This window comes from Chelonia mydas, chromosome 21 (genome assembly GCF_015237465.2).
Source record: "Chelonia mydas isolate rCheMyd1 chromosome 21, rCheMyd1.pri.v2, whole genome shotgun sequence".
Classification (NCBI taxonomy): Eukaryota; Metazoa; Chordata; order Testudines; family Cheloniidae; genus Chelonia; species Chelonia mydas.
This window is the reverse complement of record NC_051261.2, coordinates 16,398,898-16,424,416: the sequence shown is the minus strand read 5'-3', so window position 1 is coordinate 16,424,416 and position 25,519 is coordinate 16,398,898. Positions and strand designations below refer to the sequence as shown.

The 25,519-nt window shown below is 52.6% G+C and overlaps 1 protein-coding gene across 1 annotated transcript in view; it reads left to right on the top strand.

Moving 5' to 3' along the window:
• Positions 1-9,068: 9,068 nt before the first annotated feature.
• The window catches only part of LOC122463453 (protein FAM107B-like), a 32,801-nt gene continuing 16,350 nt past the window's right edge, over positions 9,069-25,519 (top strand). The window contains exons 1-3 of the mRNA XM_043533540.1: positions 9,069-9,311; positions 16,549-16,696; positions 17,353-17,497. Coding sequence (XP_043389475.1) covers positions 9,200-9,311; positions 16,549-16,696; positions 17,353-17,497 — 405 coding nt within the window. The 5' untranslated portion in view covers positions 9,069-9,199. The remainder of the gene's footprint in view (positions 9,312-16,548; positions 16,697-17,352; positions 17,498-25,519) is intronic.

Here is a 25,519-nt window from a genome sequence, read left to right as displayed (position 1 = left end):
GGGTTGGTGCTTCGAGAGCTGGAGCTGCGGCTGGTCTTGTTGGCGTACGCCGATGACGTGCTCCTCGTGGTCCAGGACCTGGGTGACTTGGCGCGGGTGGAGGCCTGCCAGACCGTGTACTCGGTGGCCTCCTCCGCACGGGTCAACTGGGTCAAGAGCTCTGGCCTCGTGGTCGGGGATGGGTGGCAAGCAAGCTCCCTCCCACCCGCGCATCAGGCCATCCGGTGGAGTGCGGGTCCGCTGCTCTATCTCGGCGTTTACCTTCCTGCCACGCATCCCTCTCCACCGGAGAACTGGCAGGGTTTAGAGGGCAGGGTGGTAGAGCGGCTCCGGAGATGGACAGGACTACTCCGGTGTCTCTCCCTTCGAGGGAGAGCGCTGGTGCTTAATCAACTAGTCCTGTCCATGCTCTGGTACCGGCTCAACACGCTGGTCTCGGCCCCAGGTTTTCTGGCCAACCTCCGGACATTGATTCTGGAGTTCTTCTGGTCAGGACTGCACTGGGTCCTTGCAGGGGTTCTCCATCTACCCCTGGAGTAGGGAGGGCAGGGCCTGAAGAGTCTGCACACTCAGGTCCATGTCTTCCGCCTCCAGGCCCTGCAGAGGCTCCTTTACGGTGCAGGTAGTCTGGCGTGGAGCGTACTGGCGCACGCCTTCCTGCGCCACTTCCGAGGGCTCCGATACGACCGGCAGCTCCTTTATCTCCACCCAAGAGGTCTTCTGCGAGACCTCTCCGGGCTGACGGTCTTCTACCAGGACCTCCTCCGGACCTGGAAACTGCTTTCAACGACCAGGTCCGTGGCGGCCACCAAGGGGGCAGATCTCCTCATGGAGCTCCTGCTACACAACCCCCAGCTTCGCATGCAGGTGACGGAGTCCCCCTTGGTGCCCCAGAGGTTGGTCCTGGCAGAAGTCACAAGAGTCGGAGACCTCCTGGACTATGACCGGGGAGAATGGCTGGATCCCCTGACACTCGCTCAGTGTATGGGGCTCTCCAGGCCTTGTACTGCCCTGCGCGTACTTCAGGAGGTGAGGGCCGCTTTGCCGCCTGCTGCTCGGGTTTACCTCAACAGGGTCCTGCATGAGGGCGCGCCCCAACCACCCTCCACCGCAGGCCCTCTGGACCTTTTCATCGGGCCCCAGCCCCGTGGACCCAACCGGTCCTCCCGCCCCTTCTCTGTGAGCCGGCTGCACGACTTGCAGCCGGTTCGTTTCCAGACCGCGCCAAGGAAACACGTATACACGCTCGTGCTCCACACCCTTTACTTCCTCACCCTCGTGTCCCTGCCCCGACACAAAGTGGTGGGACATCTTGCCGGCTTTAGAGGGTGAGGAGCCTTGGTGGGCCAGCCTATGCTCCACCCTGGTCCTGAGGCCCGCTGGGGATATCAGTTGGCGGATCCTTCATGGGGCCGTGAGCACGGGTGTTTGGCGCGGTTTACCCCTATCCCTGACACCTGCCCCTTCTGCGGCGTGAGGGAGACTCTAGTGCATGTTTACTTGGAGTGCGCCAGGTTGCAGCCCCTATTCCGGCCCCTCACAAATATCCTGTTACGTTTCTGGCTGCACTTTTCCCCGCACCACCTTCTCTATGCACTCCCTATCCGTGGCCCCACAAAGTCACGGGGCTCCTGGTCAGCCTCCTCCTGGCCCTGGCTAAAACGGCCATCTATAAAACCAGAGTGAGGAGGTTGGCTGAAGGAGTCTCCTGTGACTGTGGGGCCTATTTCCGATCCTCGGTCCATTCACGTATCCGGGCAGAGTTCCTCTGGGCGGCGTCCATTGGTCCTCTTGATGCCTTGAGGAGCGGTGGGCGCCGTCCAGGGTTCTCTGCTCGGTGTCCCCGTCAGGCTCCCTTCTTTTGACCCTTTGAATGTACTCCCGTCCCTGTTATTTCATTACTTGTCCCTCCGAATTCATTTTGTTTCCAGGTCCTGTGGATCCTCCCCTTAGGCCGGGGGGGTGGGGGGGAGTGGGTCCTTAAGCACTTCCCCGAACCCAATAGGTGCAGGCCGGAGAGGTCAGTCTGCCCGGGCTGCCCTGCTGGCTGGAGCTCTCTCCCTTCCTGGGCTGCTGCTTCTGCTGGCTGGAGTCTCCCTCCCTGGACTGCTGTTGCTGCGTGGGGCGCCTTGCAGGCCTGCCCCCTCCACCTCTGGAGGGAGAAGCGTGGGCCCACCGCCATCTAGGGGTCTTTTCTACTTGGCCAGCTGACTGCTCTTTGCTGCTGCGCCGGAGACACTGCTGTCGTGGAGGAGGAGGACGCCTTCCGAGGGACATCGTGGAGAGGGTTTGTTCACGGACTGAGTGACTTTAACGTCTCTGCTCCTGGGGAGGTGTCAACTCCTGTTGTTGTGGGGAGCACGGAGGAGAGGCGCGGAACCCTCCCCCTCGCCCATCCGCCCCCCCCCCATTGCCATCCTCACCGTTGCTGTTGCCTCCTCCACCACCCCGCTTACTACCTGGACTTGCTCTTCTCCACTCGACGTGGCTGTTTATTCTCCCCCTTTCACCACCTGGGACTGTGAGCGGCAGAGACTGAGTTACACAGGCGCACGTGCCCCCCACCTTGGACTTACCTCACCCACCCAGCTGCGTTTGGCTGGTGGGGCCCTTCCCTGCAGTCCTCCCCAGTCTCCCTGTGTTAGTTTGTCCCCCCCATCCTGCAGCCTGCCCCGCCTGCCACTTGTTTTGACCCCCTGGGAGTTTTTCCCCTCTGTTAGTTTGCCTTCCACATCTTGGCCCTGCAGTGTTTGTTACCTGACCCACCCCAAATTTTGGGTTTTAGTTTAGTTGCCTGCCCCGCCCTTCCTCTTGTAGCTCCCATTTGTGATTTGCCTGGCCTTCCCTTTCTCCCCCACCCTCCCTCTGGTTCAGTCCCTCCTCCCTGTGCGCCCATGCCCCCTCCTTTAAGCAATTGTGCCCCTTTCAGTTGCCCCTCTACTCACCATTCACAGCCTTCCTAATGCAACTGTAGTTCCTCCCCTTCCCAGTGCAGCCGGAGGAGCCGGTATCCCTGTCCCATAACTGCGCCCCCGCCTTTTTTGCCCCTGCTGGCGCCCTCCTCCCCTGCCTGCAGCCTAGCGGGAAGGAGTGGTTGCTTCTTCCCTTTCCCCTGCCCCCTGAACTTGGGACGCCCTCCTCTCCTGCCTACAGCTCAGCAGGGAGGAGTAGTTGGTCCCTCCCCTCCCGCTGGACCCTCCTCCCCTACTTGCCGCCTAGTGGGGAAGTGTGGTCCCTTGTTCCCTTTTCCCCATTACCTTCCCTGCGGGGTCTGTGCTGGCGGACGTGGTCCATCCCACCAGACCTACACCATCCCGGGCCAGACCATATTTCACAACTTGTATTTGGTCCGGGACCTCTTGGAGCTGGGGAGTAGGGATGGTCTGTTGTTTGCCCTCCGGTCCCTGGACCAGGAGAAGGCGTTCGACAGGATGGACCATGGATATCTCCTGGGCACCCTGTGGGCGTTTTGGCTTCGGGCCTCAGTTTGTGGGCTTTCTCCAGGTGCTGTACGCCTACGCGGAGTGTCTGGTCAGGCTCAAGTGGACTCTGACCGAGCCGGTCAGCTTCGGGCGGGGAGTACGGCAGGGGTGCCTCCTCTCGGGCCAGCTGTATGCTCTGGCGATCGAGCCCTTCCTCCATCTCCTCTGCCGGAGGTTGATGAGGTTGATGCTTCGGGAGCTGGAGCTGCGGCTGGTCCTGTCGGCGTACGCTGACGATGTGCTCCTCGTGGTTCAGGACCCAGATGACCTGGTGCGGGTGGAGGCCTGCCAGGCCGTTTATTCGGCGGCCTCCTCCGCCCGGGTCAACGGGGGCAAGAGCTTTGGCCTGGTGGTCGGGGACAGGTGGGAGACAAGCTCCCTCCCACCCGCGCTTCAAACCATCCGGTGGAGCGTGGGTCCGCTGCTCTATCTTGGCGTTTATCTATCCACCACGCATCCTTCTCTGCCGGAGAACTGGCAGCATTTGGAGGCCAGGGTGGGTGAGCGGCTGCGGAGAGGGACAGGACTGTTCCAGTGTCTCTCCCTGCGAGGGAGGGCACTGGTGCTGAACCAACTGGTCCTGTCCATGCTCTGGCACCGACTCAACACCCTGAGACCGGCCCCGAGGATCCTGGCCAGGCTCCAGAGGATGGCTCTGGAGTTCTTCTGGCCGGGGCTGCACTGGGTCTCTGCAGGGGCTCTGAGTCTTCCCCTGGAGGAGGGAGGACAGGGCCTGGTTTGCTTGCACAGCCCGGTCCATGTCTTCTGCCTCCAGGCCCTGCAGAGGCTCCTTTACGGTGCAGGTAGTCCGGCATGGAGCACGTTGGCGCACGCCTTCCTCCACCGCCTCCGATGTGACCGGCAGCTCTTTTTTCTCCATCTGAGAGGTCTTCCGCGAGACCTCTCCGAGCTGCCAGTCTTCTACCAGGACCTCCTCCAGACCTGGAAGCTTTTTTCGGCAACCAGGTTCTTTGTGGCCACCGAGGGGGCGGACCTCCTCACTGAGCCCCTGCTACACAACCTCGATCTCCATGTGCAGGTGGCAGAGTCTCCCTCGGTGTGTCAGAGGTTGGTCCTGGCAGAAACCACCAGAGTCAGAGACCTCCTGGACTACGACAGGGGGGTTTGGGTGGAGCCCCATGCGCTCGGATGACGCATGGGGCTTTCCACCCTTCCGACCCCTAGGCGTGTATTCCAGGAGGTGAAGGCTGCCTTGTCACCCGATTCTCTCACTTTCCTGCGACGAGCCCTGAGAGAGGGCGTTCCCTGCTCATCCCTGGCCCTCTGGACATTTTTCTTGAGCCCCTTTTCTGCGAGCCCCCCTGGCCTGCCTGTTCCCACACTCCGAGCCGGCTGCGTACCCTGCAGCCGGTCCGGTTTCGAACCGTGTCCAGAAACCATCTGTACACGCTCATGCTCCATACATTGCATTTCCTCACCCTCGTGTCCCGCCCTGACACCAAATGGCAGGACTATCTTCCACCTAAAGAGCGTGAGGAGCCCCGGTGGGCCAGCCTTTATTCCACCTTGGTCCCACGGCCCGCCGGGGACATCAGTTCGCGGCTCTTCATGGAGCCGTGAGCGCGGGCGTGCACCTGGTGCGATTCACTCCTATACCCGAGGCCTGCCCCTTTTGCGGCATGAGGGAGAACCTGGCGCACGCCTATCTCGAATGCGCCAGGTTGCAGCCCCTATTCCGGCTCCTCCAGAACCTCTTGTTGAGGTTCTGGCTGCACTTTTCCCCACACTTGTTCCTCTTTGCACACCCTATCCGTGGCCCCACGAAGTTGCGAGACCTCCTCGTCAACCTCCTCCTGGCCGTGGTCAAAGTTTCCATCTATAACACCAGGAGGAGGATGCTGGATGACGGGGTGCTCTGCGACTGCTGGGCCTATTTCCGTTCCTCCCTCGTCTCACGCACCCGGGCAGAGTTCCAATGGACAGCGTCCACTGGCTCCCTTGACAGCTTTGAGGAGCAGTGGGTGCTGTCCGGGGCTCTCTGCTCAGTATCCTCATCCGGTACCCTTGTTTTGAACCTCTGACCTTCACTCCGATCCCTGTTTTTCATTAGTTTCCCCCGCAATCAGTTGGTCCCTGGGTCCAGTGGTCCCTCCCGCTAGGTTGGGGGAGGGGCCTTTAGAAGTGGGTGGGCTTGCGCCCACCCGCCTCCTGGGTTTCCAATAAGACCCCGCTACACTGGAGGTTTAGGAAACAGAGTTAATAAGATACATGCACCTCTAATTTTACTAATAATTACATGAAGAACTAAACAGTACTTTTTACACTTCAAGGACTACAGTGACTTAGAATACAGGGACATTTTTACCCGGCTGATTCTGGGAAACCTTCCCGGGAGGGCATCAGCCGCTTTATTAGAGGCTCCTGAAATGTGTTGTATTTCAAAACCAAAGTCTTGAACAGCTAAACTCCACGAAGAAGTTTTTCGTTAGTCTCTGGCTGTGTGAAGCCACTTCAGTGCAGCATGGTCAGTCTGCGGGTGGAAACTCTGTCCCCAAATGGATGGACGTAGCTTCTTCAGAGCATACGCAATGACGTAACCGTCTTTTTCTGAGACCGACCAGTGGCTTTCTGCTGAGTTTTTTGCTGAGAAACACGACAGGATGGAATTGTTGATCTGGTCCTTCCTGCATTAAAATTGCTCCTACACCACGCTTGGATGCATCTGTGATTACGTCTGTTATACAGACAAAACTGCACAGGATCGTTTCAGGGGACAAGACAAGATGTCACGTTTATTATAACACAATTTGATTTATGACCAATAAAAACTAATATCTAATACCTATGTGTACACACACACACACACACACACACACACACACAGAGCAAATGTTCTGTAGCTTGGGTTTGTAGCTTGTGGCAGCTAACTGTCCAGGAAAGCCGGGCACAAGGAAGAGCTGGGTCCCTGTTGGGCGCGCACCGATGCCCTTCCATGTTGGCAGCAGAATGTTACCCTCCAAAGTCTTCCATCTCATCCATCCTTTTTGTAGGGTTTAGTTTGAATCCAGAGTCTATAGGTCTTGCTGTGTCACGCTGCCTCTGGGGTCGGTGTGATTGATCACCCGTCAATTGCAGACGTGACTTTCAGCCTGGGACCTGGCTTTGATGTTTCTTCAATTGTACGTTTGTTCTTTTCTTTTTAGGGTGGACTCTTCTTGCTTTGTCAGGGCTGTTGTCTGCATCTTCAGGCGCTGGTGTTTATACTTTATTTCATCAGGACAGTCTGGGGCTGGAGGTTGATTCCATCATCCATACGTACCTCATTCACACATCTAAACTAATAAGATTACAGCAGGGTTTTGCAAAAATGAAGTGAGCATTTTAAAATGGAGTTTGGGACAAGTTAAAATGGAGTTTGGATTACACCATGGACAAGTGTAAGGAACGGCAAACAGTGAACAGAAGTTACAATGTTGAAGCCGTGCAAGTTTCAGTGATTTAAGCAGCAATTGGATTTAAAGTGAAACTCAATTAGCCAGTTATTGGGGTACCTGGTTTTATGAATGAATGTTGTTTCATTCATAAAACTTTGCTTATGAAGTTATATTAATAAAGTGAACAATTAAAAACAATTTCATTGATCAGTTCTACACGACGAACGGTTGGTTGAAGTCCAGGGCCCTCAGTACAGGGTCAAACGTAAGGGCCGCCTTAAGCTGGTTAAAGGCTTTCTGACACTTCTCAGTCCACTGAACTGCATTTGGTTGTTTTTTCCTGGTCAGGTCTGTCAGTGGAGTGGCAATTTGACGGTAGTTTGGTACAAATCGTCGGTAATACCTGGCCAAGCCCAAGAAGGATTGGACCTGCCTCTTTGACTGAGGGACAGGTCAATTTTGGATAGCATTTACCTTAGCCTGTAGGGGGTTGATAATACCTTGACCCACCTGGTGTCCAAGGTACATTACCCTTTTTAGGCCTATTTGACACTTTTGGGCCTTAACGGTTAATCTTGCCTCCCTTATGCTCTGGAAGACAGCTTGGATGTGTTCCAGGTGTTCTGCCCATGAATCTGAGAATCTGCCACATCGTCAAGGTAGGCTACTGCAAATTCCCCAAATCCAGCCAGAAGGTTATCTACCAGCCTCTGGAAGGTGGCGGGTGCATTTCGCAGTCCGAAAGGGAGCACATTAAATTCATACGACCCTACGTGGGTGATGAAGGCTGACCTTTCCTTGGCTGGGTCATCTAGCGGCACTTGCCAGTACCCCTTAGTTAAGTCTAAGGTGGACATGAATTGGGCAAGTCCCAGTTTCTCCCGTAGCTCATCTGTGCATGGCATTGGATAGTTCTCTGGGCGACTTACAACATTTAGCTTACGGTACTCCACACAAAAGCGGATTACCCCATCTGGTTTGGGAACCAGAACCACTGGAGAGGTCCGTGCACACCTACCTGTAACACGTCCTTGATCTCCCTTTCTGTTGCGGTTTTGGCTTGAGGAGCCATCCGGTAGGGTAGGGCTCTAATTGGGCGAGCATCACCTGTGTCAAGGGAGTGGTATGCCCGTTCTGTCCATCCTGAGGTGGCTGAAAACATTGGCCCGAAGCTGGTGCACAGCTCCTGGATTTGCTGTCGCTGCTTACGCCCAAGGGTCATGGAAAGGCTCACCTCTTCTATGCCACCGTTGCTTTTTCCTTCATAGTAGCCTCCTTCAGGCAACTCAGCGTCGTCTCTCTCCTGGGCTGTAAACTGGAGAACCTTGATTTCTTGAGAATAAAAGGGCTTTAGAGAAGTAACGTGGTATACTTTAGGTTTTAGGGTAGGGTCTGGGAATGCTATGAGGTATTTAACAGCTCCCAGGCGCTCTCGGACCATAAATGGCCCCTCCCACGACGCTTCCATCTTATTGGCCTGGAGCGCTTTCAGGACTATGACTTGGTCACCTACTTTGAAGGAACACTCTCTGGCACGTTTATCATACCCGGCCTTTTGCTCTTGCTCAAGAAAACCTACAGAATGCTCAGCAAGGGTAGAGAGTCTTTGAGGGTGTTTTGCTCGTTGGCTACAAAGTCCAAAATGTTAGTTCCTGGAGCAGATGTAACCCCCTCCCATTGTTTTACCAACTGTAATGGCCCCTTAACTTCCTGGCCATAAGTGTATTCAAAAGGGCCTGCCAGAGACTCTTCGCTCTCCACTAAATGAAGAGTCAGGAATTATTAGTCTTTTGTGTGTGTCCAGTGACAATCTGGCTCATTCCTGAGCTCCCTCACCCTGCTGGATAAGCTGGGGCTGGAGTTTAGTGCTGGGGCACATAGCACGCGGACCTCCCCAGCTGGCAGCTGAGTTCCCCAGTCAGAATTGGGCCTGAACTAAAAACCTGCATCCGAAGTCCCCCAAACTCTGAGGTCAGAGTCAGCTCAGGTCTTTGCAGACCTCTCTGTATGACCTGCTAAGATCTGGGCCTCTGAGCATGGCACGGTTGGCCTCCCTGCCGCCTCTTATGCCACTTGTAAAATGCCCAGGTTTTCTGGAGCACTTTCCCCCCAAAGAGCTCAGTGTTTTACAAAGGCAGCTCACTGTCAATACCCTTGGCTGACGCCTGGGGCAATGGCCGCAGGGAGGGAAGGGACTTACCCCAGCTCACCCAGCACAGCTAGGAATAGAGCCCAGGGCTTTGGTCAGGGCTCCATGCACCGGGCCACAGCAGCACAGCCCAGGTTCGTACGACCCTGCCCAGTCTTGCCCTTGGGGCAGGAATGGATTTTTTTATTTCATGTGCTTTTTTTTTTTTTTTTTGTCCTGTATCTGAACCCAAACTTTTCATTTTCCAGGGTGACTGCAAAGCCCAGCAGAGCAGTGTGGCCCCAGGTAAGAGTCCCGTCTCCTGAAGGAGAGAGCAGGGAGATGTGGGGAGGTCCCGCGGCCCAGGGAATGAGAACCCAGGAGAGCCAATTGTTTTGGGGATGGGACTGAGTGTGGGACTGAGTTTTGCCTCTTTCCATGCCAGCAAGTTTTCTCATGGGCCACTGATGAGGAGCCCATTCCCACTGCGTGGAGAGGCTGTGTGGCCTCCAGCTGGGAGCGGTCCCTCGGGCTCCCTTTTTCAGAGGGCTGCTAACCTTGCTCATGGGAATGACACTGAGGTGAAAGATGCTCTGTCCCTGCAATCCCCCCAGCCAGAGGTGAAACTAAGACGGTACGGGCCAGTACGGTGTACCGGTAAGAAAGCAGCCGCTGGCGCGGGCTGGTACACAGCTGACAATAAGGTGCTGCCGTGGCAGTTCTTTAAGCACCGTACCGGCAGAGCTGCTGAGCGGGTGGAGGGTGGGGGGGAAAGGGGCAGCTTCCCTGGGGCCCTTTAAATTGCCACCGGAGCCCCAGGCAGTGTGGGCCAGGCAGCACTGAAAGGCTGGCTGGGGGAGTCTGGCCCCAGCCCTGCCCCTTCCACCCGAGCCCCCCCTTCCAGGACCCCAGAGTTCCCCCCCCCCCCAGCCCCAACCTTGCTCAGGAGCCCGGCCACCCTGCGTACCTTTAAGTTACTTTCACCCCTGCCCCCAGCCTTATCGTCTGCTCTGGACCAAGACTGTAGAACATGACTAGTGGTTTGCCCCCCCCCCCTTGAGACATTCTACAGAGGCCTGACGGTCAGAGGGTGGGCGTTCAGTGACTCAAGGTAGGCACCCCAAAAATGGAGGCATCACAAGGCACTCTGAGAAATCTTGGTCCTGGTTTCTCCATATTGGCCAGATGTGGGAGAATAAAGAGACCATTTAAGGATACATTTTCCAATGTATATATCTGCACATCGGTCATAGGTGCAGTCCCATGTATCTGGTGAATAACAAACACTACTTAGCCTTGTTAGCCAAGCCTCCGTTATCTGAAACACCCAGAGATCACAGATAGTTACGAGCTGTTTATTCAAAACAAGTGCTACGGGTGACAGTGGGAATTACAGGCCAGTTAATGTCTAGTTCAAGTGTCCTGTACATGTTCAAAACAGAACGTTAAAACACCTAGCTGGTCATGATACAATAGGGACAAACCAACCAGCTTCTACAAAGGAAAGTCCTGCTTTGCTACCCCACTAAAATACCGTGTGTCAACAAAATAGGAGATAAAGGACAGCCAGGTGGCGCAATTTATTTGAACTTTCAAAAAGTGTTCGACAAAACCCCGCACAAGAACTGTGAACTAAGTGTGTGTGTGTGTGTGTGTGAGTGTGAAACAAACTTCTGTCGTGGATCAGAAACTAGTGAGGGCAGCGTGCACACTACAGCCTTGCTCCTGCTGTCGTAAGGGCTGTACTGCACCGACATCATAACTCCACGCGAGCCGTAGGGCTTATGTCGGTGTCATTACGGTGACACCCTGTCTGTGAGGATCCTGCTGGTTACTTACATCAGCCCTTGGCTCACTCTTGTCAATTTCACGTCTCCCTGCTGGAGCTGTGAAACTGACAAGAAAGCCTGGCTCACAGCTCCAGCTGTCACCCTTGGGCAGGTGGGGGGCTCCAGCTAGAGCCTGGCTGCCCCTGAGCTCCCTGCTCCCAGCCCAGCCGCTGCCCGGAGGCTCCCCGCTCGCCCCAAGGAGCTGAGAGCCCGGGGTTGGGGCTGTGTACAGAGCTGAGAGCCCAGGCTCTCAGCCCCCGACACTGTTGGTAGAAGCGCTTCTGGTGAGCACGCGCACCACCGACACGGGGAGGGTAGTGTGGACATCAGCCACCGCAGTAATCACTATGGTGGTTGTAAGTTGACCTAACATAAGTTGACTTAAGTTTCTAGTGTAGACAGGCCCTGAGAGGGGGATTCACGGAAGCCAGAGTGCTGAGCAGAGAGCTGCTTGAGCCAGCCAGGGTGAGAGGCAGAGGACAGGGTGTGTGGCCTAAGCCCTGCCCCTCAAAGGGACTTCAGGCTGGAGGGAGGCACTTTGCTCCGCTCGGAAGTCACAGCCACGAACCCTTGCCCGGCACCTAAACCAGGTCAGCCCAGGTCAGCAAAAAATCTCAGTGCAGACATGGTCTCCGTATACCCCAGGCTCAGAGCACTCTCCAGGCTGTGGGAGACCCAGGTCTGAATCCCCACGCTGCCTGATTCAGAGTAGGGCCTCTCATCCTCATCTTCTCCCTCCTGGGTGAGCACCCTAATAACAGGCTATTGGCTATTTTAGTGCGGGGAAGCTATTTCATTAATTTAGATGGAGTCAAAGGTGTTAGCATGTTGCACAGTGACAGGGCTGGTAAGCAAGGTTTGGGGTTTAGTATACAGAAACCTCAGCTTGCTCAGCACCTGGGGCATTCAACCATTAAACATCTTTTAACTCTTTATTAAAGATACAGGGAAAACATTCACAATGTAAAGTATTAAGTAAGGCTTGTATTGTAACGCCTCCCTCATTACCTTTGCCTTTAGCTGGAAAGTCTTTAGATGGAAAGCCCCCCTTTGACAATTTTAGATGGTATCAGAGTTGGTATGAACTGTCCTTGGGGCAAAGAGCAGAAGTTAGCCGGGCTGGGCTGGAGCTGTGGTTGTTAGTCTGATCCTGGTTCCTAGCAGACAAACCCAGCCAAACACACACCTGCAAGAGGGGAGAACAGAACAGCCAGGAGAGGAAACACAGCTTCTGTCTCTGGGGTTGACTCTCAATTGCTACGACAGTGCTGGAAAACCCAGGCCCAGCTCACGGTCTGATCAGTCACTCTGGCTGCATCTACACAAACACCGCAATTCACACTTGCGGCTGGCCTATGCCAGCTGACTTGGGCTCGTGGGGCTCGGGTTAAGGGGCTGTTTAATTGTGGCATAGACATTCAGGCTTAGGCTGCAGACTGAGCTCTGTAACCCTCCCACCTCACAGGGTCCTAGAGCCTGGGTTCCAGCCTGAGCCCGAAAATCTATGCCACAATTAAACAGCCCTCAACCTGAGCCCAACTCATCTGGCACAGGCCAGCCACTGGTGTCTAATTGCAGTGTAGACATACCCACTGCGACCTGGCAACTCGTGCCAGAATCGGGCCGTTGAGGGCATTGCCTCTTTCTGCTCACAGCAGTGTTGTAAAATATGGTCTCTGCCAGTTGAGCCAGACTCTTATTATAGCAAGGTAAAAGGAGAGAGAGAGGAAAGAATCATAGGACTGGAAGTGACCTTGAGAGGTCTCCTAATCCAGTCCCCTGCACTCATGGCAGGACTAAATATTATCTAGACCATCCCTGACAGGGGCTTGTCCAACCTGCTCTTAAAAATCCCCAATGATGGAGATTCCACAACCTCCCTAGGCAACTTATTTCAGCGCTTAACCACCCTGACAGGAAATTTTTCTTAATGTCCAACCTAAACCTCCCTTGCTGCAAATTAATTAATTTAATTTAAGCAACTGCTTCTTGTCCTATCCTCAGAATCATAGACTATCAGGGTTGGAAGGGACCTCAGGAGGTCATCTAGTCCAACCCCCTGCTCAAAGCAGGACCAATCCCCAATTAAATCATCCCAGCCAGGGCTTTGTCAAGCCTGACCTTAAAAACCTCTAAGGAAGGAGATTCCACCACCTCCCTAGGTAACCCATTCGAGTGCTTCACTACCCTCCTAGTGAAAAAGTTTTTCCTAATATCCAACCTAAACCTCCCCCACTGCAACTTGAGACCATTACTCCTCGTTCTGTCATCTACTACCACTGAGAACAGTCTAGATCCATCCTCTTTGGAACCCCCTTTCAGGTAGTTGAAAGCAGCTATCAAATCCCCCCTCATTCTTCTTTTCTGCAGACTAAACAATCCCAGTTCCCTCAGCCTCTCCTCATAAATTATGTGCTCCAGCCCCCTAATCATTTTTGTTGCCCTCTGCTGGATGCTTTCCAGTTTTTCCACATCCTTCTTGTAGTGTGGGGCCCAAAACTGGACACAGTACTCCAGATGAGGCCTCACCAATGCTGAATAGAGGGGAACGATCACGTCCCTCGATCTGCTGGCAACAGTTATTCTCCCTCCTCCTTGTAACAATCTTTTATGTACTTGCTCTGTTCTCATGTCCCCTCTCAGTCTTCTCTTTTCCAGACTAAACAAACCCAGTTTTTTCATTCATCCCTCATAGGTCATGTTTTCTAGACCTTTCATCATTTTTGTTGCTCTTCTCTGGACTTTATCGAATTTGTCCATGTAGAGGGCCGGTCACCCTGCTCTGGCCCTGAAGGGGTTAAAACAGCCCTGGGAAAGGGCTGCCCCTGGGAGTCAATAGGCTAGCCTGATGGGGGAAGCAGCCGCTGCTGGGGCCATATCCCAATTGAGCCACAGCTGGCCCTATAAAAGGGCTGTGAGCCAGAAGCTAGGGACACTCTCATTCACTCTCTCTCACTGTAGAGAGAAGGACCTGGCTGCCTGGGAGCTGCGCAGGGTACCTAGAGTGGAGCAGGGCTGGGGGAAGGCCAGAGGAGCTGGGGAGCTCCAGCCTAGAAAACCCCCAGGCTGCAGGCTACAGAGGGGTAGTCTGGGAATAGGCAGAGGTAGCTGGTCCAACCCCCTTGCTGATGAGTGGTTTAGAGACTGCAGTCTGCCCCAGGGAGCAGGGGCTAGATGATGACTGGCAGTAGCCAATGAGGCAAGGTGGGGATAGAGGGTTGGGGGTTCCCCTGGGGGAGGACCTAGATTGTGGGTTACTGCTGGGGCAGAATCCTGAAGTAAAGGGGTCTGGGAGGGACACAGGGGCGAGAGGCAGGCGAGACACCGGCCTGCAGAGGGTGCTCCGAAGCTGGAGAGCTAATTCCCGAGACAACCAGCAGGAGGTGCCGCACTGGTGAGTCGTCGCCTCACTACAGTGGAAGAATTGCTTCTCGTGTCTAGTTTACAACACTCCTGCTAATACATCCCAGAATGATGTTTGCTTTTTTTGCAACAGTGTTACTCATATTTAGCTTATGGTCCACTATGACCCCCCAGATCCCTTTCTGCAGTACTCATTCCTTGGCAGTCATTTCCCATTTTGTATGTATGCAGCTGATTGTTCCTTCCTAAGTGGAGTACTTTGCATTTGTCCTTCTTGAATTTCATCCTATTTACTTCAGACCATTTCTCCTGTTTGTCCAGATCATTTTGAATTTTCATCCTATCCTCCAAAGCACTTGCAACCCCTCCCAGTTTGGAATCGTCCGCAAACTTTATAGTTGTACTCTCTATGACATTATCTAAATCAATGATGAAGATATTGAACAGAACCGGACCCAGAACTGATCCCTCTGGGACCCACTCAATATGCTCTTCCAGCATGACTGCGAACCACTGATAACTATTCTCTGGGAACGGTTTTCCAACCAGTTTTGCACCCACCTTATAGTAGCTCCATCTAGGTTGCATTTCCCTGGTTTGTTTATGAGAAGGTCATGTGAGATAGTATCAAAAGCTTTACTAGCGTCAAGATATACCATGTCTGCTGCTTCCCCCCCCATCCACAAGGCTTGTTACCCTGTCAAAGAAAGCTACCAGGTTGGTTTGACATGATTTGTTCTTGACAAATCCATGCTGACTGTTACTTATCACCTCATCTCTTCTAGATGTTTGCAAATTGATTGCTTAATTATTGCTCCATTATCTTTCTGGGTACAGAAGTTAAGCTGACTGGTCTGTAATTCCCTGGGTTGTCCTTTTTATAGTTGGCACTATATTTACCCTTCTCCAGTCCTTTAGAATCTCTCCCGTCTTCCATGACCTCTCAAAGATAATCGCTAATGGCTCAGATATCTCCTCAGTCAGCTCCTTGAGTATTCTAGGATGTATTTCATCAGGCCCTGGTGACTTGAAGACCTCGAACTTGTCTAAGTCATTTTTAACGTGTTCTTTCTCTGTTTCAGCCTCTGATCCTACCTTACTTTCACGGCATTCACTATGTTAAATGTCCAATCATCATTAAGCTTCTCGGTGAAAACCGAAACAAAAAAGTCATTAAGCACCTCTGTCATTTCCACATTTTCTGTTCTTATCCCTCCCTCCCTCCCTGCATTGAATAATGGGCCTACCCTGTCCTTGGTCTTCCTCTTGCTTCTAATGTATTTGTAGAATGTTTTCTTGTTACCCTTTATGTCTCTAGCTAGGGGAAAGAGAAGAACTAAGGTGGGGAAGGCAAAGATCACACATGGGCTGGGGGGAGGCAATGGCAGACTCACATCCTAGATGGTATTTGGGATTATGCAGAGCCAATAGAGGTGCTGGTGTCATTTGGGTCCCTGTCTCTGGCCCAGTCTGGTCAGAAGGCAGCATGCTGAATGGGGAGCCCCTGAACCAGCCAATGGGAGATGCCAACGCCAGGAGTGTTCCAAGTCTCTCCTCCCCCCCGCCCCCCAAGATAGGCACCCGAGTGGGGGTTGCAGGGAGGTGCCTCGCTCTCCTAGTGATCTGCGAATGGGAAGCTGCTGCCGGAGTCAGGTCGTGTCCCTGGCAGTGCTGAGTTAGAGGCCTTCTTGCGCCACACTGAATGGCCGGTGGAGGAGGGGTTGTGCAGCCCAGGAGATAGAACACTGCCTGGGGATGGGGGGGGGCCCAGGGTCAACCCCCAGCTCTGCCTGAGGGGAGAGAGGCTTTGAACAGGGGTCTCCCCCTCCCAGGAGCATGCTCTAACCACTGGGTGAGGGGACAGTCAGATGCGGGGCTCCTGCAGGCTCTCCTGTGGAAGCTGTCCCACAGTGGGTATATAAGGAAAGGGTGACTGGAGCAGGGGGCTGGACCATGGGGCTCCCTCCTGGTGGCGCCCAAGCCCTGGGCTACAGAGTCATTCTCTCTCTCTCTCTCGGCCCACTGACTGCTGAGAGATTTTTCTGCAGTGGAACAGTCATGGGGCCCGAGAGAGAAGCCCACCATGGAGGGGGCGCTGTGCTCAGCCGGGAGCTGCTTGGATTCCACTGGGATCTTGGAGGAAATCCCCCTCCATCTGGGCATGTAAGCCATCTGAGAGTAATGGGGGGGGGGCGTGGTGGTACTTCCCTCCGAGGGGGAGGGGCCTGGCACTTTGCAGTGCCCACGTGGAGGTGGACCACGGTGAGGAATGGTGGGACCTGCCCCGGGCTGCGAGGCCCTGGTCCCTGCCCTCTATGGCTGGCCTCACTCACCCCATCTTCGCGTTGCAGAGGCAGGTAGCAGGGGCTGTGACCCTGGCACTTACCTGGCAGCAGATAGCAACAGTGGCCTCACTGAGCCGAAGAAGCTGCCGAACCCGGTCCGAGAGTCCAAGACCCACCAGGAGCTCCATCGGGAGCTGCTGTTCAGCCATAGGAGGTGAGTGGTGCTGCTGGGCGCAGGGAGGGAATGTGGCCCAGGGAAGATTCCTCCAGCTGGAGCCATGAGGAAGTGCCAGGTCCTTGGCCTTTCCTACTTTATGTGGGAGCTCCTTGGCACACCTGATCCTCGGGCACCTCCCGCAGTCTAGCTGAATTTGCCAAACAGTGCTGGTGCCCCCAGTTATTGGCTGCGGTTCCCTCGGCAGGCCTGGGTCAGTGGGCCGGGAGCAGGAGTCCCTGAGAATGCTCCTGAGGTCACAGTCTCTCCCATGACAGCATGGATGCCTCACAGACCTGGGCAGCTTCCCAGAGCCCCCTGGAAGGGGACACTGAGAGGGACGTGTGTCCTGTACTGATCGCTCCAGGGGGCAGGGACATGAGCAGACTGGTGCCAGGCTTGGGGGCAGGGAGCTTGGGGAATGAATAGATTATCCCCAGGAGAGCGAATGCAAGGACCTGAATACAACCAGGCCAGCTCTGCTGCCGGGGGGAATGTCAGGGCATCCCACAGGCTCTGACTGGACCAGGGAGCGGAGGAAACAGGGTGGGCAATTGAATGAGAGAGGGAGACGGGAGGCAGTGAGAGAAGGCAGGTGCAGAAGAAACAAGGAAGCACCCCACTTCATTAAAGCCCCTTTGATCCCCTCTGCGCAGGGGGCTGTTGCCAGAACACAAACCAGAGCTCCAGAAGGTTCTGGAGACCAGGAGATTCAAGCAGCTGAAGCAGCAGCAGGAGTCACAGAGGCCCCGAACGGATCTGGAAGAGGAGCTGAGGAAACGACACCGGATGCTGGAGCAGGTCTGTGCCAGCCAGTCATTCACTAATCCAGCACCTGCCACAGGATTGGAGCCCTTCCCTCACAGCCAGCAAGAAACAGCAACCATCTTCCTCTTTCTCGCCTCCCTGACTGCAGCCTCATTAGTTTATAGGGTCATCCTCTGTTCTGTGGTGCGTGAGTGGGCACTGAAGGGCAAGTGACTGGAAGAATGCAACTCATGAAGGGGGAAAGCTAAGTCAAAATGAGAGTCCGCTGTGAAGCTCGTGAGCACGGTGATGGGAGGGACAGCTCAGTGGTTTGAGCATTGGCCTGCTAAACCGAGGGTTGTGAGTTCAATCCTTGAGGGGGCCATTTAGGGATCTGGGGCAAAAATTGGGGATCAGTCCTGCTTTGAGCAGGGGGTTGGACTAGATGACCTCCTGAGGTCCCTTCCAACCCTGATATTCTATGTTATCTTATCTCTAGGGGCAGTGAGTTCTCCAAGTCCAGCCCCTGTGAAAGTTCTGTCTCGCGCTCTCCTTGGTCTCCCAGGACCAGTCGACAGTCTTGTTGTTCCAATGGAGCGTAGCCATGGGGGTTGGTCATGGTCTTGGAGGGAGCGGAGCCAGAACCAACGCTGTAGAGAGGTTTGAATATCAGGACAGAGATTTTTAAACTGGCCTCTGTGGGGAACTGGTGCAGTGAGCAGAGCACCAGGGCAGTAGCTGCCAGCAGCCTGGGTCGCTCAGGAGATGGGCTGGGGTGTTTTGCATCATTTAGAGCATTTCCAGGGCACACAACTTCATTCCTAGGCCTGGTCTAAACTTACAGTGGAGGTCGACCTAGCTACATCACTCAGGGCTGTGAAAAATTCTGTGCCCTGGGTAATGTAGTTCGGTCAACCTGCCCCCCCCGCCCCATTGATGCAGCTCGGTCAACAGCAGATTTCTCCGGGGGCAGTGGATTTACTACAGCAATTACAATACGCTTCCTCCACTGTAGTGTCTACTACAGCGGCGTAGCTGGAGCACATGTAGTATAAACCTACCCCTAGATGCAAGTTGTACCGACCTAACCTGGAGGTCACGAAGGCCTGGCTTACTGTGGGAAGGCCAGCACCCCCCCATATTCTCTGCTATCCAAGTCCACAAACTGGGTGAGCACTTCCCGCAGACTAGGCTTTCCAGAGCTCTCTGAGGGAGGCTGGGCAGGGGAGACTGTCAGGTGGCACGGGAGCCACTGTGCGCAGACAAGACTGTGGAAGGCACCACAGCGAAGAATGGCGAGAGAACGCATCGGAATCTCTCGTCGTGCGGCTTGAGCTGTTTCTTGGGCAGGTACAGTGTGTGGTATGGAGACGCCTGCACTGGCTCCATACCTGGAGACTCATGTCCGTGGCACGTGCCGTCTGACTGGGGCACAAAGATTTACCCGCAGAAGCCTTGGAGACCAGCTGCCGTTTGCTCAGTGGCTGGCCTCGGGATGGGTGTATTGAGGGGAGCCAGCCCAATGGGCTTGGAAGGCTATGCTCAGAGCCTGGTGAATAGGGCTCTCTGCAAACTACTGTAGACTCTAATAAAATCTAAAGAAGAATCAAGTCTTTCCCATAGAACTTTTAAACCACCCTGTGCCATTTAATAGAGAATTATAGTCCTGGTGTGGGAATCCTCAGGAGCGTTTAAAAATTCTACAGAAAGGATTTCACTCTTTATGAAAATCAGCAGGACTCCTCCATAAGGCAGGCTCTGGTGTCTTCCCCGGCTTACTTACCGTATTTCAGAACTACTATCACCACTTTTACACAACCATTGATATCCGTGGCAAGCTGCTGATTTACACCCGCTGAGAATCTGACCGAGAGAGCTTAACTATTCACTGGATCTTAAAATAACATGAAATCAGACGTGGGGGATGTGTTTAAGAAGAAAAATGGAGAGTTCATGAAAAACAAGGAGGATCATAGTCTCTCCTCACACCAGTGCCTCTCCATTGGAATCAATAAGGCTGCTCTGTTGTAACTGAGGAGGGGAGAAATTTGGGTTTGGTTTGGTATTCAGTTAGAGATTTGGCAGAAGGTTTGGGTGTGAAGTAGGGTTGGGTTGGGCTGGGCTGTGCTATGATATATGGCGGAAGGTTCGGGTGTGGCATAGCGTTGGGTTGGGCTCTAGTATGATATATGGCAGATGGTTCAGGTGTGAAATAGGGTTGGGTTGGGCTGTGCTACGATATATGGCGGAAGTTTCGGGTGTGGAGTATGGTTGGGTTGGGCTGGGCTGTGGTGTGAGTAATGGTCTCAAGTTGCAGTGGGGGAGGTTTAGGTTGGATATTAGGAAAAACTTTTTCACTAGGAGGGTGGTGAAACACTGGAATGGGTTACCTAGGGTGGTGGTGGAATCTCCATCCTTTGAGGTTTTTAAGGTGAGGCTTGACAAAGCCCTGGCTGGGATGATTTAGTTGGGGATTGGTCCTGCTTTGCGCAGGGGTTGGACTAGATGACCTCCTGAGGTCCCTTCCAACCCTGATGTTCTGTGATTCTATGATATGGCAGAAGGTTCGGATATGAAGTAGGATTGGGTTGGGCTCTGGTATGATGTATGGTAGCAGGTTCACGTATGAAGTAGGAGTAGGTGGGCTGTGGTATAATACATGCTAGAAGGTTCAGGTGTGGAGCAGGGTTGGGTTGGGCTGCGGTATGATATATGGCAGAAGGGTCGGGTATGGCGTAGGATTGGTCTATGTTATGATATATGGCGGAAGGTTCGGGTGTGAAGTAGGGTTGGGTTGGGCTGTGGTATGATATTTTGCACAGTCAAGGCATTATGATATGATTGGAATAACAGAGACTTGGTGGGATAACTCGCATGACTGGAGTACTGTCATGGATGGTTATAAACTGTTCAGGAAGGACAGGCAGGGCAGAAAAGGTGGGGGAGTTGCACTGTATGTAAGAGAGCAGTATGACTGCTCAGAGCTCCGGTATGAAACTGCAGAAAAACCTGAGAGTCTCTGGATTAAGTTTGGAAGTGTGAGCAACAAGGGTGATGTTATGGTGGGAGTCTGCTGTAGACCACCAGATCAGGGGGATGAGGTGGACGAGGCTTTCTTCCAGCAACTAACCGAAGTTACTAGATCACAGGCTCTGGTTCTCATGGGAGACTTCAATCACCCTGATATCTGTTGGGAGAGCAATACAGTGGTGCACAGACAATCCAGGAAGTTTTTGGAAAGTGTAGGGGACAATTTCCTGGTGCAAGTGCTGGAGGAACCAACTGGGGCAGAGCTCTTCTTGACCTGCTGCTCACAAACCGGGAAGAATTAGGAGGGGAAGCAAAAGTGGAAGGGACCCTGGGAGGCAGTGACCATGAGATGGTTGAGTTCAGGATCCTGACACAAGGAAGAAAGGAAAGCAGCAGAACACGGACCCTGGACTTCAGAAAAGCAGACTTTGACTCCCTCAGGGAACTGATGGGCGGGATCCCCTGGGAGAATAACATGAGGGGGAAAGGAGTCCGGGAGAGCTGGCTGTATATAAAAGAATCCTTATTGAGGTTGCAGGAACAAACCATCCTGATGTGTAGAAAGAATAGTAAATATGGCAGGCAACCAGCTTGGCTTAACAGTGAAATCCTTGCTTATCTTAAACACAAAAAAGAAGCTTACAAGAAGTGGAAGATTGGACAAATGACCAGGGAGGAGTATAAAAAATATTGCTCAGGCATGCAGGAGTGAAATCAGGAAGGCCAAATCACACCCGGAGTTGCAGCTAGCAAGAGAAGTTAAGAGTAACGAGAGAGGTTTCTTCAGGTATGTTAGTAACAAGAAGAAAGTCAAAGAAAGTGTGCACCCCTTACTGAATGGGGAAGGCAACCTAGTGACAGATTATGTGAAAAAAGCTAATGTACTCAATGCTTTTTTTGCCTCTGTCTTCACGAACAAGGTCAGCTCCCAGACTACTGCACTGGGCAGCACAGCATGGGGAGGAGGTGACCAGCCCTCTGTGGAGAAAGAAGTGGTTCGGGACTATTTAGAAAAAGTGGACGAGCACAAATCCATTGGGCCGGATGTGCTGCATCCAAGAGTGCTAAAGGAGTTGGCGGATGTGAATCAATTTTGAAGCACTTAGAGGAGAGGAAAGTGATCAGGAACAGTCAGCATGGATTCACCAAGGGCAAGTCATGTCTGACTAATCTAATTGCCTTCTATGACGAGATAACTGGCTCTGTGGATGAGGGGAAAAGCAGTGGATGTGTTGTTCCTTGACTTTAGCAAAGCTTTTTATATGGTCTCCCACAGTATTCTTGCCAGCAAGTTAAAGAAGTATGGGCTGGATGAATGGATTATATGGTGGATAGAAAGCAGCTAGATCGTCGGGCTTAACGGGTAGTGATCAATGGCTCGATGTCTAGTTGGCAGCCAGTATCAAGTGGAGTGCCCCAAGGGTCGGTCCTGGGGCCGGTTTTGTTCAATATCTTCATTAATGATCTGGAGGATGCCGTGGATTGCACCCTCCACAAGTTTGCAGATGACACTAAATTGGGAGGAGAGGTAGATACGCTGGAGGGTCGGGACAGGATACTAGACAATTTAGAGGATTGGGCCAAAAGAAATCTGATGAGGTTCAACAAGGACAAGTGCAGAGTCCTGCACTTAGGACGGAAGAATCCCATGCACTGCTACAGACTAGGGACCGAGTGGCTGGGCAGCAGTTCTGCAGAAAAGGACCTAGAGTTTACAGTGGATGAGAAGCTGGATATGAGTCAACAGTGTGCCCTTGTTGCCAAGAAGGCTAACGGCATTTTGGGCTTTATAAGTAGGAGCATTGCCAGCAGATCGAGGGACATGATCATTCCCCTCTATTCAACATTGGTGAGGCCTCATCTGGAGTACTGTGTCCAGTTTTGGGCCCCACACTGCAAGAAGGATGTGGAAAAATTGGAAAGAGCCCAGTGGAGGGCAACAAAAATGATTAGGGGACTGGAGCACATGACTTATGAGGGGAGGCTGAGGGAACTGGGATTATTTAGTCTGCAGAAGAGAAGAATGAGGGGGGCTGCTTTCAATTACCTGAAAGGGGGTTCCAAAGAGGATGGATCTAGACTGTTCTCAGTGGTAGTAGATGACAGAACGAGGAGTAATGATCTCAAGTTGCAGTGGGGGAGGTTTAGGTTGGATGTTAGGAAAAACTTTTTCACTAGGAGGGTGGTGAAGCGCTGGAATGGGTTACCTAAGGAGGTGGTGGAATCTCCTTCCTTAGAGGTTTTTAAGGTCAGGCTTGATAAAGCCCTGGCTGGGATGATTTAGTTGGGGTTGGTCCTGCTTTGAGCAGGGGACTGGACTAGCTGACCTCCTGAGGAGCCTTCCAACCCTGATTATTATATGATTCTATGGCAGAAGGTTTGGGTATGGAGTAGGATTGTGTTGGGCTGTAGTATAATATATGGGACAAGGTTCAGGTGTGAAGTAGGGTTGGGTTGGGCTGTGGTATGATATACGGCAGAAGGTTTGGGTGTGGTGTAGGGTCGGACTTGGCTGTGCTATAATACATTGGAGAAGGTTTGGCTGTGAAGTAGGGTTGGGGTCAGCTGTGGTATGATATATGGTGGAAGGTTCAGGTATGGCATCGGATTTAGTTGGGCTGTGCTATGATATATGTTGGAAGGTTCCCATGTGGCGTAGTGTTCAGTTGGGCTCTGGTATGATGTATGGCAGAAGGTTTGGGTGTGGAGTAGGTTTGGGTTGGGCTGTGCTACGATATACAGCAAAAGGTTCGGGTATGGAATAGGGTTGGGTTGGGCTATGGTATGATATATGGCGGAAGGTTCGGATGTGAAGTGGGTTTGGGTTGGGCAACTATGTATGCTAGAAGAAAAGGAGTACTTGGGGCACCTTAGAGACTAACAAATTTATTTGAGCATAGGCTTTCGTGAGCTACAGCTCACTTCATCGGATGCATTCAGTGGAAAATACAGGGGGGAGATTTTTATACATAGAGAACATGAAACAATGGGTGTTACCATACACACTGTAACGAGAGTGATCACTTAAGGTGAGCTATTACCAGCAGGAGAGCCGGGGGGGAAAACCTTTTGTAGTGATAATCAAGGCGGGCCATTTCCAGCAGTTGACAAGAACGTCTGAGGAACAGTGGGGGGTGAAGGGGGAGAATAAACATGGGGAAATAGTTTACTTTGTGTAATGACCCATCCACTCCCAGTCTTTCTTCAAGCCTAAGTTAATTGTATCCAGTTTGCAAATTAATTCCAATTCAGCAGTCTCTCGTTGGAGTCTGTTTTTGAAGTTTTTTTGTTGAATTGCCACTTTTAGGTCTGTAATCGAGTGACCAGAGAGATTGACATGTTCTCCAACTGGTTTTTGAATGTTATAATTCTTGACGTCTGATTTGTGTCCATTTATTCTTTCACGTAGAGACTGTCCAGTTTGACCAATGTACATGGCAGAGGGGCATTGCTGGCACATGATGGCATATATCACATTGGTAGATGTGCAGGTGAACGAGCCTCTGATAGTGTGGCTGATGTTATTAGGCCTTGTGATGGTGTCCCCTGAATAGATGTGTGGACACAGTTGGCAACGGGCTTTGTTGCAAGGATAGGTTCCTGGGTTAGTGGTTCTGTTGTGTGGTGTGTGGTTGCTGGTGAGTATTTGCTTCAGGTTGGGGGGCTGTCTGTAAACAAGGACTGGCCTGTCTCCCAAGATCTGTGAGAGTGATGGGTCGTCCTTCAGCATAGGTTGTAGATCCTTAATGATACGTTGGAGAGGTTTTAGTTGGGGGCTGAAGGTGATGGCTCGTGGCGTTCTGTTATTTTCTTTGTTGGGCCTGTCCTGTAGTAGGTGACTTCTGGGTACTCTTCTGGCTATGTCAATCTGTTTCTTCACTTCAGCAGGTGGGTATTGTAGTTGTAAGAATGCTTGATAGAGACCTTGTAGGTGTTTGTCTCTGTCTGAGGGGTTGGAGCAAACGTGGTTGTATCGTAGAGCTTGGCTGTAGATGATGGATCGTGTGGTGTGGTCTGGATGAAAGCTGGAGGCATGTAGGTAGGAATAGCGGTCAGTAGGTTTCCGGTATAGGGTGGTGGTTATGTGACCATCGCTTATTAGCACAGTAGTGTCCAGGAAGTGGATCTCTTGTGTGGACTGGTCCAGGCTGAGGTTGATGGTGGGATGGAAATTGTTGAAATCATGGTGGAATTCCTCAAGGGCTTCTTTTCCATGGGTCCAGATGATGAAGAGGTCATCAGTGTAGCGCAAGTAGAGTAGGGGCATTAGGGAACGAAAGCTGAGGAAGCATTGTTCTAAGTCAGCCATAAAAATGTTGGCATACTGTGGGGCCATGCGGGTACCCATAGCAGTGCTGCTGATTTGAAGGTATACATTGTCCCCAAATGTGAAATAGTTATGGGTGAGGACAAAGTTACAAAGTTCAGCCACCAGGTTTGCCGTGACATTATCGGGGATACTGTTCCTGACGGCTTGTAGTCCATCTTTGTGTGGGATGTTGGTGTAGAGGGCTTCTACATCCATAGTGGCCAGGATGGTGTTTTCAGGAATTGGATTGTAATTTCCTCAGGAAGTCAGTGGTGTCTCGAAGGTAGCTGGGAGTGCTGGTAACATACGGCCTGAGGAGGGAGTCTACATAGCCAGACAATCCTGCTGTGAGGGTGCCAATGCCTGAGATGATGGGGCATCCAGGATTTCCAGGTTTATGGATCTTGGGTAGTAGATAGAATACCCCAGGTCGGGGTTCCAGGGGTGTGTCTGTGTGGATTTGTTCTTGTGCTTTTTCAGGGAGTTTCTTGATCAAATGGTGTAGTTTCTTTTGGTAACCCTGAGTGGGATCAGAGGGTAATGGCTTGTAGAAAGTGGTGTTGGAGAGCTGCCTAGCAGCCTCTTGTTCATATTCCGACCTATTCATAATGACGACAGCACCTCCTTTGTCAGCCTTTTTGATTATGATGTCAGAGTTGTTTCTGAGGCTGTGGATGGCGTTGTGTTCTGCACGGCTGAGGTTATGGGGCAAGTGATGCTGCTTTTCCACAATTTCA